Below are 14137 nucleotides of genomic sequence, written 5' to 3' on the forward strand. Positions count from 1 at the left end.
AATGAAGAAGAAAAGCAGGAAGAAATGAAAATACTTTATGTGATCGCAGATGTTTCCGTCGTGTCCAGGAATGTGAGAAAGATTTCTCAATTTAAATAAAATATTTCCTCTTAAGAGAACATTTTAAAATATGGAAAATTTGTTTTTCGCAGTGATAGATGTACCAACACGATGTTATTGCTGCTGCTGTTGTTGTTATTCAAAACGGCCAAGTTCAAAAACGAGAGCTCCGGAGGTCATCAGTTGCTCGGCATTTGAGGCTTTTACTATATATTTGCACAACTGCAGTGACGAATGGCATGCAGGTTTTTGTCGTCATTGTCATTGAAGTGGGAAATCGTTTAAATAGTATTGAACCAAAGCGGCGTATACGCGACGGCAAGCAGCACGCGTATAAGCTGCAGGTACGCCTATTTGTCTAACCATGTTTTATCAACTGTTTTCATTTTGCGGGGCGCTCATTTTATTTTATTGTATTATGAAGCAAATTGGATTCTTTACTCGCCTCTAGTTTGTATTACGCTTGGGGCGCAAGTGAAAATACGCGCAGTCTAGAGTTCGCATTTCAATCGGGCGGTCGTGCTAAAAGTAATGTCTTCAAATTATCTGATAACGCTCTGCGGGCTGGTAGTGCTGCTCGTGCAGCTCACTGCGAGTGCCTACTTCGCGGGCTGTGACAATACTTATCAACTACAGCCCGGCCTCTCCTATGTAGAGTCGCCCTACTACCCCAATAATTATCCAGCGGGCACCTCCTGCCGCTACAAGTTTGTGGCGCCCTTGGACTACTACATCAAAATACAATGCAATGTGAACTTGCCCTCAGTAGGTGATGGTCGTGGTGGACGGTAAACCATTTACTGGAGCTGATTACTTAAGTCATGATCTTTATACAGACAAACGGACAGTGCTCAACAGACAATTTCTATCTGGACAACGAGGGGGATTTGCTGATGCGGGGCTCGGAGAATTTTTGCGGCACTGGCTCCTTTTCACGGGAGTCGCTATTTACCGAACTTGTCTTGGCCTACATTTCGGACAGCTATAGTTCGGGTAACTTCAAGTGCACCCTAGATGTCCAGCCTCAGCCCTGCAGCTGTGGTTGGTCAATCAATATGCGCATTGCTAATGGACAGCAGGCCTCAATCAACGAATTCCCCAGCATGGTAGCCCTGAAGAACAGACAAAGCAATCAGCCTTCGTTCTGTGGTGGGGTCATAGGTAAGTGAGGATAGCAATCATATAATCGTAGAAAACATTATTTCAAAGGTGTAGAGCTAGCCCATGCAAAAGCGTGGCAAGGTATGGTGTCTATATTATGAGCCATTAGACGAAATCACCAAAAGTGCACCTCAATAATTACATTTTTGAAAGTTGAAGGATCATGACAAACTAAGTACAAAAAGGAAACCACGCTAAAATATATATATAATACATCGTATTCTAAAATGTTACATCGACTCTGGGCTGTGACATCCACATAATATGATTTTTTGTTTTTTGTATACCCTGTACCCAAAGGGTGAAAGGGTATACTAGTTTTGTGCGAGTGTATGTAACAGACAGACAAGCCGAGTCGATATAACCATGTCCGTCTGTCTGTCCGTCTGTATGAACGCAAGGATCTCAGAAAGTACAAGAGCTAGAATAACCATATTTGGTATTCACATTCTTCTGAGCCCGAGAAAGGACGAGTTTGTTCCTTTTTTACGATGCACCCCCCACTCCCCCGCTATTCGCGATTTTATATAGCTCCCGTAATTCTTGGAATTTTGAAATCAAATTTGGTAGTTACGTCCAGTTAGCGCTTATGTGTCCGTATGCCAACATATCATCATGATAGCTCAATTCTGAAGAAAGGAATAGCCATAAATAAAATCGCTGCCCCTGCTCGGCTTGTAGCGCTGCCCGCAGCTGTTGTTGTTGCTGTTTTGGTTCAACTTTGTGCTGCATACATATACGCATTTAAATACACATAGGCACATGATATAAATGTAAAACTCTACATAAACATGTCTTCGATGTATGTATTCAATCAATTTTCTTTATTAATTTAATTAGTTAATTCAATTTGTTTTAAATAATTCAATTCTTTTTATGTCTTTTTTTTAATTTTCTTTTTTTGTGGAGAGTACAGGGTATTTTACTGTCGGGCTTGCTCGACTGTAGCGTTCTTTCTTGTGTTATTACAGTTTCCCATCGACATATTGTCTCCGCTGCCCATTGCGTTCTACAAATCGCTCAGCCCTCCGACGTTATAGCCATTGTAGGCACAAACAATTTACAAAACCGTAAGTGCCGGCATTTTATATAGATCAATACCCGTATTTGACTAATCAAGCAAGAAATTATTTCTGTCACAGCATCCAGCTCTAGATATTATGCGCAATATAATATTATGCAAATATTGAGGCATGAGCAATACCAAAACGACCCAGAGGTAGTCAATGATATAGCAGTTTTGATTACGTCCACCACTATAAAGTGGACGCGCGGTAGTGGACCCGTTTGCTTGCCTCCAACAGGAACGTAAGTCGAACCAACCAAACAGAGATAACAGAGATATTAACACTCTTTCGCACTCGTAGCACCAACGATTTCACCTACAGCAACGTAGATGTGATTGGCTGGGGCACCTTATTCTTTGCCGGTCCCACCTCAGCCACTCTGCAGAAGATCACCCTCATGGTGGTGGACAACCAGGTTTGCCAGACAGAATACAATGGAATCGCTACCATAAATTCGGGTCAAATATGCACATACGACGTTTCTGGCAATGCAAGAGACTCCTGTCAGTACGATTCGGGTGGCCCAGTAATCTTTAAACAGCCCCGCCATTACCTGGCGGGCGTGATCAGTTTTGGCAAGGATTGCGCAGCTGGCTCTTATCCCATGGGTGTCAACACCCGCATTACCAGCTATGTACCTTGGATACGGAACAAAATCGGCAACTCCAACTGTGTGGTCTCAATGTGAATAAAAGCATAAGAAGGAGTCTTGCCAATTGGGTTACTATTGTTATGTTAAATATATATAATTGATGAGTCGCAGAATGAGAGCCATGAACGGTCTTACCATATCTGTACAGTGTAAATACTTCTATATACAAGTATGGCCGATATGCAAAAATCATTAAAAATGCTTTCTGATCGTTATTCAAAGGGGTCCACAAATAAGGCTGTCAATGCATGAAAAGATTTTTGGAAACCACACTAGTACTAGAACAAACTTATCAGATATCAGAATATCAATAATATATTACAAAAGGCTTAAATCAATGCTTTAATCTATTTGAAAAGTTTAATATCGATGCATCCGCTTTTCATGCAAATCCGAAGTTTTATATTCCATTAAATACAATAAAAGCTAAAAAGAAAACGACAACAGTTTAATGTTGCGTCAACCATTTTTGGATAATCTAATGAGTTAAAGGGAAGCCTGTTGTGCACGAACGGATATATTCATTTTGGTTTTTGTATATTTGACAATCTTCGACCTGTCAGAGAATATGTGGCAGGAATATGTTATAAGAGAGTGTCACGAAGATATCGTTGGCGTTCAAGGAATGCTAAAGTGTCTGTAATCGAAGGCTGAATAGAGACAATGAAATCCACCAATTCTTATACCACGATAAGCTTAAGTTTTCCAAAGGACTATTTTTAGTAAATAGGTTTGTTTTACGATAATATATCAAGGTTTAATGTTCTTAACACAAGTGTAAAATATATTAATCAATTAATGAACTACTCATATGATACAACATTAAACGAATTGAAAGCGAAATAAACTTGAAATAATACCTATTTTGTACTTGTACTTGACTTATCCCTAATCAATCTAAATATTACAACACTCACTTGTTACTCAGATGAAACTTCAAGATTAAGCTCTTTAATAAAGTTCGATCGGTAAAAAATAATGCGCACGCTCAAAATATAGTACTTAATTGGAATTCAAATGGACGCGAGGTACAAAGAGCTAGAATTTACCAAACTTGATATCCAGATTCTGTTATTTTTTTTAAATAAATCTATCTATAAATCTACAGCTATACACGACACGGGTCGTATTTGAGAAAAAACCAAAAGGCGACGCCTTTAGTTGCATTCCATGAGTTATGAATTGCCTTCGCACACTGACATTGACTTTAAAACCCCATTTGTTTTGTCTGATATTTGCTCTGATCTTAAGAGTTATGGCTCTTATGCAATGAAATTCTCGCGCCTTATCAGCTGCCATTTACTATATAAGTATAGAGCGCATTTGCAGCTTTAGCTTCAGTGCATTAACTCGTAGCCAAGTCAAAGACATGTTTGCACGGTCTAGTCTACGGTGTAGTCTGGCGCAGTTTCTGGTGCTCGTCACAATTGCCGGAGCTCAGCAATGTAGCCGACAATACAACCTACAGATAAATCAGCGACTGAATATTAGCAGCATCAATTACCCCGGCGCCTATCCTCCAGGCAGTAGCTGTCGCTATCTCCTTGTGGCGCCCCCAAACCACGTTGTACACCTCAGCTGCCGCTTCGAAGTGGTAGGTGCTGCTTAAGCCAAAACAAAACTGGAAAATGTTCTCTAACTCTCTATTCCATGGCGCATAGTATCCCGACAATTGTGGCACAGAGTCCCTGTTTATCTCTCGCGATGGTGACATGCAATTCCGAGATGCCGAACGCTACTGCCGCATGGGTCAGATTACACGCCTCTCCAACTTCCAATCTCTGGCTCTGGCATATTATTCCAGCAACTCGAATACCCAGCAGCGTGCGCGACTCAGTTGTCAGGCCACAACCCGTCCTGCACCCTGCGATTGCGGTTGGTCCTTTCCTGCACGCATAGCCAACGGCGTGGAGGCGGCCAAGCACGAGTATCCCTCGATGGTGGCGCTACGAGATCTCACCTCCAATCAACGTGTCCTCTGTGGGGGCAATATTGTGAGCGATCGCTACATTATTACTGCAGCACATTGCACTGCCAGACAACCAGTGGCCAGTCGACTGATGGCCCTGGTGGGCGAGCATGATCTAAGCAGCAGTAAGTTAACAAAATCCTACCAAAGCATTCATTAGCGAAGTTATTGAATTGCATAATACCTGAAGACGACCAAGTGGGAGTCTGTCCGACAGTCCGTTCAGCCGTCTGTTAGTATGAACATCGAGAACTTCTGAATAAGAATAACTAGATATCTCAGACTAGGAACGTAGACTTGTTTTATCCTTTTTTACACACATTAAGATTATTAAAAACCATATATAGCTTAATTATGTTTATAGCCTGCATGGGAAGAAATGACTCTGGCCAGTGGACACATCGCTTATCTTGGTGGGAAAACGATATTCTCTTTTACATAATGTCCCACTCTATTCTGAAGTTTTATAAATTATTGCGTCCTAAATAAATTTTGTATGTGTTAGTATTTCTCAACATTCCTTAGCTACCATTATCATATTCGAGTAATAATGTAATTTATTTCCCTCGCAGATAGTGAATCCATTTATGCCGCTCAGTATCCCATACGTAGCATCATTAACCACCCGGCCTATACGGTAACAAGCTCTGGGGACCTCAATGACATTGCTCTGCTACAGACCGCCAGGCCCATGCGTTGGTCGCGTGGTGTTGGGCCTATCTGTCTGCCTGCACGTCAATCGTAGGTGTCGAGAAATCGCTTTTTTAGTCGGCAGTGCCTAAATCTATTTATTTCTGTAGCGGCGAAACATTCGCTTACGAGAACGTGGACATTGCTGGCTGGGGAACTTTAGGATTTACAGCGCCCAAATCGAATACCCTGCAGAAGGCCACACTGCTTACGATGGAGAACCGGGTGTGCGAGCAACGATACAATGCCAGCATTGCTGCAAATCAAATATGCACTTACGACTCACGAGGTCAGGGCCAGGACTCGTGTCAGTATGACTCGGGAGGCCCAGTAATTTTGCGGCAGCAGCAGCGACTCTTCCTGCTTGGCGTCATCAGCTATGGACGCGTCTGTGGACAACGCTATGGCATTGGTGTGAACACGCGGATAACAGCGCATCTCAATTGGCTGTGGAGATATGTGGGTGGTGGAGTTTGTGTGCGCTAAACGAATTACAAATTGAAGTAGAGCCAAGTTTGGCAAGCCATATTTCCTTCGACATGCATATGCCTCAATCTCGTCCTTGCTAACTCTATTTTGATTCCTGCTCCAATGCACTTGCCACAAGCACTTGCTGCTCGAACGCCTTGTGCGTTGCCCTGCGTCTTCCACTTCTTAGTTCTTGCCAGCCTTCGAGTGTTGACAAAAGCCTTAATTTGCATTTAAATTAAAAAGCTGTGACATGTTTTGCCTATATTTAAACAAAGCACAGAGAATTTCCCTCCAACCATGCACATCACATCCGAACGCACTTCAGTCCGCAGGCTCAATACCTAGTTCTCTAACGCAAGACAGCAAAGTAATTCTGAATGTGTGACTACACTTTTCTAAAATAGAAAGTATTCAAATTTTATAATAAAGCATTGCCACATACTATATTGTATAGGTGGACTAGACAATAGAGTTTCTAAGAAGCGTTTTTGATCAATCAAAATGTTAAAACTTTACCGATTTTATTGAACCTTAAAAAGTAAATACTAAATTATTTATAAACTGCATATAGTGTTCTGGAAGTCCTCTTTTTCTTTTTTTTTTGATAATGTCTCATACTTTTCCATTGGCATAGCACTTCATTGGTTTCTAAATCCTAAATATAGGCTCAAAAGAGGCACTTGATCGATTTTTAACCAGTTATAAATGTATAATTTATAAATTTATACAATCAAGCCTTTGATAAAGCTTTAGGAATGAAAGAAACGAAATACTTAATGCTTTTCAGGGAAGCCACAATCGCACGAGAAAAAGATATATACATAAGATTTAATTTATGCAACTATCAGCATGAAATACTATACAATGCCATAAAAAGTGGAAGCCCTTCAATGGCCAAACGGTTGTGAGCCAGTTGGAAAGAAGGACGACACAAGTAATAGAAATATTTTTGTAACTTATTTGTTAACTAAATTATTTCCCCCATTCGCAAAATAGACGCTAAAGCAACACATTATAAGTAGTTTGAATATCCGATAGGCTAACAAATAAAAGCTAAAACGGAGGGCATATCCTCACTAGAAAAATTCGTACCATATAGTATTCCAGATATTTGCTTGTTAAGGCTGCAACACATTTTCAATTGCCTAATGCAGCTTTAGTTTCAATACTTCTGTGCTTTTAGTTTGAAATCTTATGCTGGCCTTGGCCATCGTAGAGTAATCAGACGTCGTTTTCCTTCAAGTAAATGCTCGGTTTACTTTAGAGGCCTTCTTGTTGATTTTATTGTTGGTGGGTGGCTTGTAAAGTGCAGCTTTATCATAATTGTTGTTGTTTTTGTTATTGTTACTGCTGTAGTTTTATTGTAGTAATTGTGTACTAACTCAATTGTTAGTCATTGTTTTTATTGTAGTTGTCTGCTTTTTGTTATCTCAAAACTGCGTTAAATTCTTGTTGTCCTTTAGCAACACAGCGTTCGACAATTATTAATTGGGAAAGGCAGGGCACAATTCATTATTAGTTTTCGATTTATTGAGGAATTTGGAAGAGTAGATTTTGATTGAAATTTGCTGAAATAAATAAATAGACATATATAGTAGTAAATGAACCAAAAGACTCTTGATTGTTCGCCTTACAATGCTTTCTATTGAACTCGCGAGGTATTCTAAACGAAAATAGCGCCAAATCGTGATAGCATTTAATAATATTTCAATGCGTTAGTCATTTGTCAGAGCCCAAGCCTAAGGTATAGTCAGTTTCAAAATTCAGGTCAGCTACAAACAACCACAAATATTTTATTTTATTATTTATTTTTTAAGTAAAAAAAAATAGCCGAAATTCAGAGTTCAAAATTTTGCAGTTTCCCAAAACAAAAACATGTCGTCGATGTCTAAAACCAAGGGAATTCTAGCGATGCCGCACCTTCTGGGGGGCATCAGATACATGCAGATCGCCAATTTTAGGAGACTGGCCATGGATGATGAGGAGAGGATGCGGCCTGCTACGCCTAAGCGCAGGTACTTGGAAGAGTGGCCGAAGCGCGAGGAGGCCTTTGCTGCCGTACGAGCGCATCTACAGGGCCCCAGCTTCCGTGTGGCCCCAACTGAAGGAAACTCGGAAGAAACCATCAAAGGAAACATCAGCGCAACCGAGACCCGCTTCAGAGGAACCAGTCTGGAAGAGCCGTTCAGGGGGAGCAGGACAAATCTGATGCAAAATGAAGGCAGTACTAGACCTTCACCTGCCTTCATGGAGCCGAAGCTGAGGCCATTAAATATGAGACAGCAGAGGGAGGTTTATATGTGGTCCGAGCCAGAACCCAAAGAAGAAACTAGGGCGGAAAGTGTTCAAGAAGAGTCGAGCGAGGAGAATATGCGAAAGAGATATGTTCCAATGCAGGAGGTGGTCTACGGACGCAACGAACCGGATGACCAGGTGGAGATGCAACGTAAGGCTGATGCTGAGCTCCTGCGTCGAGTCAGAAACCGTTCTCTGACTTTTCCGACCGTATCGGCCAAAGTGAACCTCTCGGACGGCGCATTCAATCAGCATCGTAACCGCTGGGCAATCTTTAGACGTAAGATGGTCTATGGACGTGCCGAAAGCTAATAAAAGACCAGTTGCCGGCATTAAAGAAAAGCCGCAAGGCCTGGACAACTGATTTACAGCACATAAGAGCGACACAGGACAGACATCTTCCTACTGCTTACAATCATCTAGAATCAACGCACGAGAACAATACGTGTCTGAGCTTTCGCAGCTCCGACTATATCCATCCAGCTGGTCTTTGCAATTCTCAGGCCGCAGGAACAATCCGTTTTTGGGTAGCATAAGTTGTTTTTTTTTCATGAAATTTTAATGTAAATACACTTGAGAGCGTAAAGGCATCACAAATTAAAAACCAAAAAAATAAATAGCTGAACTAGCACAGTAATAAAGAGAAGCTACAAATAAATAGTTCTCTATAAACATGCCATCTTTTCTTCTCCCTATAAGTAAGCTAAATACTCATTAAAATTGCGAGTTTCTGTGCAATATATGTTTTTCATTAAAGTAGCAGTAATACTGAAAATAGTTTACTTTGATTAATTTCAATAAGAATACCTTCAAGTCGATTGATTACAATTCTAAATTTGTGTGCTTGTATAAAATAAAATACTCCCAATGCTCCCATCTGCTGCAATATGTTTCTTATTTTTGTTTCAATTCATTTACATAATTCCATTAATGCCTTTTCACACTTCTAATATGTCCAAATCGAATTTGTTCTCTTTTCTTCGTTCTCAAACCGAATACCACTCTCTACTTGTCCATTACTATTGTACACGTACTGTAGGGAAACTCACTAGTGAGCCTTCAAGCCCTCGAAATACTTGATTGTTTCTTTTCAAGTTGAAGCGATTCTTCTCATTAGTGCACAGCACTCGTAAGCAGCAGCAATGCCGAAACGTAATTAAACAATTAAAAACCCTTTGACACCCAAACTCTACAGTGTGCTCGCACTCAGACTCTCGGCTCTGCTTACTAAGTACTTAGCCCAATTTGGCCAGGCACATCAAAGCCTCTGTCGCGTCTAATTACGTCAACAAGTGCCAAGCGGCACACAGAACATAAAAAAGGGAAAAAATGAATTGCAAATTTGCAACAACATGAAAAAAATGTATGTACATCAAAATTAACTCGCAGAAAACACTAGAAATGGCAACAACAATAACAATGAGAAATGAAATCAGAATTTTCCTGCAAGTTAATTGCAGACAAACAGACAGGAGTCGGCAGCGGCCCGTCCCCACTGTACTGCGGGGGGCGGTCAGAGTACGCTAGTGGGACACCAAGGACTTGGTGCTTTGAATGAGAAGTGGCCAACAAGCAGGCAGCCAAGCACTCGACGAGTCGGTGGCAAGGCAGCCAGCCATATCCTTCTGCCTGGACCCTAATCCTTTGCTCTGCAGACGACTGCTGTGCGCGTCGCCTTTTTAACATCGATTTTTTCTACTTGTATATTATAAAATTTATGCTACTTTACAAAAAACAAAAAAAAGTGCTTGATGCTGTTGTGCGCTTTGTTGCATTCACCAACTGTTGTTGTTGTTGTTGTTGTTGTTTTTGCTGCTGTTGCCGCTTGCACTTCATTTTGTGCCTTTTGCTTTGCGTTTGTTTTTATGCCAAGCGCTCGTGAGCTTTTGTTGTCAAGTGGCAACCCAAATGGGGTTGACAATAAAAATTATGAAGCATATTACTGGAGTGCACTCGGTTTTGTATGCGGACCACTCTTTGCCACTTTTTTTTTTACTTTTTTCGAAAGAAAGGACATGAAAATATGCCAAAGATTGTCGCTAGTTTGTGAAGAGCAAACCTGCGTGTTAAGTAGCAAACGAATAAGAATACTTGGCTGATAATAAACACAATGGCCAGAACAGGTAGGCCAACACATCAAGAAGAAAAACAAAGCAGTTCTGACATCGCTCTAAAAAATAATAACAACTGGTTCTACAAGTATATATTAATTATTTTGTGGGAGTTTTTATTAAATTGTTGTCAGTGGAATGCAAATATTTAGGGTCTATACTTGTAGAGCAGAACATTATTATTTCCGATAAAATTCATAAAATATTTGTGCAATCACATTTCCGTTGCACGCCTATTGACTTCCTTCCAACCTACATCTTTAGTATTTCAAATGAGGTGGTTGGAAATCGCCAAACCTAGCTACTCATTAATGAATGTCTGGCGCCCTTATAGAACATCTTCTAGCCTAACCACTCAAGTGGCATGTGCTCCAAGGACCAGTTTACGCCGGAACTCGTTCCAACGATGTTTGTGTGAGAAGCATCGATTCTCTTCGTGCAGCGGATGCTTTGTCAGAGCCCTGCCATACTTTATACGCATACGCCTCCGCAAATTGATGTCCGAACCAGAGCCGGGATGTATGTGCTGATGACGCTGCAAGAAGTCATGCACATAAACCTCGTCTTGGCTTCGACGCGTTTCCGGGTGACGGGACTCGCAACTGGGCAGGAAAGTTGGACGAACGCGATAAAAGCGTACTGCAAGCGGCGAAGTCGCAAAACGACGGCAGAGCAAAGAGCTGCTGCGCAGCTGATTGGCCAACATGGTGTTAATAAAATTTAATAAAACTTAAAATTTGGAATTTGAATTTTTTCGTGTGTGTTTCCTTTTCCTTTCCTGACTAAACCAAAGTAAGTGACTTAAAAGTCTAAACAGGCTTAACGTTCAAGTGGCGCACAGTCTTTTTACGAACATAAACCTTATGCACCAATTGTTGTACTGGAAGCTACACTATGAAGTACTTCAACATAAAAAGCTCATGAATACGAACTTCGGTTCGAACATCTTTCCAATTTCCAGTATTTTTTACCGATCGTTCATATGGAACTTGTAAAAACTACAAATGCTGTTTAGTCGTGCACCATATGGGAGTCCTTTCCTGTGGGGTGCACTCGATCTAAGTGGTGATCGTTCGACCCATCCTATAGTTAGTCATCTTTTGCCCCTTAACGTCATCTGGCGAGAGTTAGCCTAAAGGCTTAGAGAAACCTTTGCATGGAAAAATATGGTAAAGGGTACGCAAGGATTCTTCGTCCAGTAGTTACCTTTGTGAGGCAATAAGCAGTTACATATGTAGGTTTCCCACACGACTGCCTCTGGGGGGAAGTATCTTCTCTTAGCTCTTAGCTTCTGCCACATTCTAATTGTATGGAGTTTTATTCAAATCGCAGACTTTTCTTGAACAGCAACCTTTAATCTTTTAAGCATTAATCAAGGCATCTTCTAAGGCTAGGCTACAAATTCATAGATACAGATAGTTCAAAGATATATTTTTCATTTATTGTAGTCTTTCCACCAGGGATTTGATTTTAGAAATGCAGCACACTGCGTGTCCGTGAGAATAGTGCTGTGACAGAGATAGTCCGCAAAATAATCAATATTTCGGTTTTCAAACCGCTAAGCAATACAAGTTTCGGTTTTCAAAAGCTGCATCTCATTTCAGTTTCCGACAAAATTATATTGGCTCGCACCTTGTTCCCGCTCTGGACCCTTGGAATTTTGTTTAAATTTCATTTTTTTTTTTTTTTTCTCCACTATCGTTTGATTTTTCTCTCATTTCTATATCATGTATAGAATGCTTTCAGTGCTGCTAACAATTCTTCTTTGGTTTGTCAGCTGCGAAAACCTTCTATATATCGTATATTCCATACACCATGCGCCTGCGAAAGTCGGCCCAACGGTATCGAGGGTTTGAATGGATTATCCTGTTTACTCTCAACTCTTGCCCATGCTTCTCCAGATCATTCTGGTACTTCATAAAGTTCTTCACATAGCAGCGCGGTGCATGGTGGTACTCGGGATTCTGTTCACCGCGCTGACTATAAATGAACTGTTGCAACTTAGTTTGCTTGCGTTGGTTACCTAGAGAGTCTAGGGACTCTCCAGACCTGTGCGCTTCATTATGCTGCAATCGAGTCTTGGAGCCGAACGGTGATTTGGTTGCTTCAATGATAGTCGTTCTTAGTAGTCCCGTCGAAAGCATGGTAGGCATGTGATTAAGCAATAGATTCCGGATATCTTTTTTTCCACGCGTGCGCAAATTTTGAAAACTGAGGCTCCAAAGCTGCGATGTGTTTGTTGGCAAACAATAGGCCGAAACGTTGAATAAAAATTAAAAAGAATATACAACACGTACACTGCGTAAAAGTGTATTTTGATAATAACAGGCTTTTTGAGCCGAAGTAGGGCGACTGACATTTGGCTGAAGTATAAAAAAAATGTACCTATATTTTTTAACCAAAACTACTAGAAAAGAAATTAAATAAGAAATGAAGAATTAATAAATTTGACAGCTTTTTTATTACGAAATTAATTTTCTTAATATCTTTTTTTTTTTTTGTGGGTCTATGCGGGACTCTGATTAAATTGTTATATATCGAATAAAGTATATATTTTAAACCAATGGGTACACTTCTTTAACTGAAATGCAATTTTATATTGATATGTTTACCGAATATTAATATTGAATATATCAAGTTAAAGTCAATAAAGATATAACCCTGCGCCCATAAATGAGAAGATCTGATTGGTAATTGAAATGCAAGCTTATGTTTCATTTTACGCAGACACTTTTTAATTATACCGCAGATACTTTATAATTATGACACAAAAAACTGTGCAGCTCTACAAAGAAAAGACCTTGTATACCTAAGCAGGATGCAAAACCCCAGTAATAAACTCAGTAATATTTGCAATTGAGTCAAAATTCCAATTTTTTCGCTTGGAGTGAAGCCTCAACTGATAATTCCAATGTTAAGTTTCTTCTGTTAACTAACAACGCATCGTCTTCGTTGCTAGCGTTCGCTCGAGTTTTAAAGAAAGAGTATTTGACCTTTATACACAATATTGCAAACAATTAAGGATGGATCTGTTGAGCTCTTTAGAATAGAAAATCCCGCAATGCTTTTAAATATCTAGAAACAAAAGAATTCAATAAATTCAAGTGAACTTGTCGAATTCGATTTGCACAAAACAAATGGCTTTATTGGTCTTAATTTTAAAATGGAAATGCTGGAGTTATCGCTTAGTAAATGTTCCTACTAGACTTTTAAAAACGGCACAGGAACCTATATGTATTTATGTTAACTAATTAATTATTACATTTATGATATTGAAGCTTAGAATAGCAATAAGCACAAAATTGACAAACCATAGTCCTTTTATTTAATAAAAACTTGTTTTTGAAAACCGCTTCAAACCCATGCGAGCGTAACTTTTGGGCATCGCCAGCAGACTTGAGCCAAAGAGCCGCCAATGCTCAAAAGCTAGCTTGCATGATACAGTGCGACAAAGTGGCATCAATTCCGGAAGTACGAGTTGCCCGCTTCCCGTTCAAAGTCTATCCAGCGATGTCGTCCGTCGCGAATGGTGCGATACGTTCGAAATATCGGCTCGGTCGTTAATCCGAATCTGTTTAGGAGATGTCGGGGAACCGGCAACATTCTCGCCGCCTCCATGTTACGCACATTAATAAAGCTTCTGATAAGAAGTCGGGGCGGT

The 14137-nt window shown here is 40.3% G+C and overlaps 5 protein-coding genes across 5 annotated transcripts; 3 read left to right on the forward strand and 2 right to left on the reverse strand.

The window, feature by feature from the left end:
* Positions 1–581: 581 nt before the first annotated feature.
* On the forward strand, positions 582–3132 carry LOC115620677 (venom serine protease). Its single transcript, XM_030514045.1, has 5 exons — positions 582–825; positions 897–1221; positions 2193–2291; positions 2364–2529; positions 2589–3132. Exons 1-5 carry the CDS (start codon positions 592–594, stop codon positions 2974–2976), a joined length of 1212 nt encoding a protein of 403 aa, XP_030369905.1. The 5' UTR covers positions 582–591; the 3' UTR covers positions 2977–3132.
* Positions 3133–4309: 1177 nt separating this feature from the next.
* On the forward strand, positions 4310–6634 carry LOC115620685 (venom serine protease). The gene is made up of 4 exons (XM_030514057.1): positions 4310–4534; positions 4602–5034; positions 5482–5650; positions 5710–6634. The coding sequence occupies exons 1-4, from the start codon at positions 4310–4312 to the stop codon at positions 6083–6085; spliced, it is 1203 nt and encodes a 400-aa protein (XP_030369917.1). The 3' UTR covers positions 6086–6634.
* Positions 6635–7945: 1311 nt separating this feature from the next.
* LOC115634518 lies at positions 7946–8677 on the forward strand. The gene has a single exon (XM_030532285.1). The coding sequence runs from the start codon at positions 7946–7948 to the stop codon at positions 8675–8677; it is 732 nt and encodes a 243-aa protein (XP_030388145.1).
* Positions 8678–10559: 1882 nt separating this feature from the next.
* Positions 10560–11756, reverse strand: LOC115634185. Its single transcript, XM_030531772.1, has 2 exons — positions 11683–11756; positions 10560–11626 (listed from the first exon to the last, which is right to left on the reverse strand). Exon 2 carries the CDS (start codon positions 11180–11182, stop codon positions 10832–10834), a length of 351 nt encoding a protein of 116 aa, XP_030387632.1. The 5' UTR covers positions 11183–11626; positions 11683–11756; the 3' UTR covers positions 10560–10831.
* A 134-nt stretch (positions 11757–11890) lies between these two features.
* LOC115634162 lies at positions 11891–12760 on the reverse strand. Its single transcript, XM_030531742.1, has one exon. The coding sequence runs from the start codon at positions 12627–12629 to the stop codon at positions 12267–12269; it is 363 nt and encodes a 120-aa protein (XP_030387602.1). The 5' UTR covers positions 12630–12760; the 3' UTR covers positions 11891–12266.
* Between the last annotated feature and the right edge of the window lie 1377 nt (positions 12761–14137).

Source organism: Scaptodrosophila lebanonensis, unplaced genomic scaffold (assembly GCF_003285725.1).
Source record: "Scaptodrosophila lebanonensis strain 11010-0011.00,11010-0021.00 unplaced genomic scaffold, SlebRS2 tig00000001-arrow-pilon, whole genome shotgun sequence".
NCBI classification, from domain to species: Eukaryota; Metazoa; Arthropoda; class Insecta; order Diptera; family Drosophilidae; genus Scaptodrosophila; species Scaptodrosophila lebanonensis.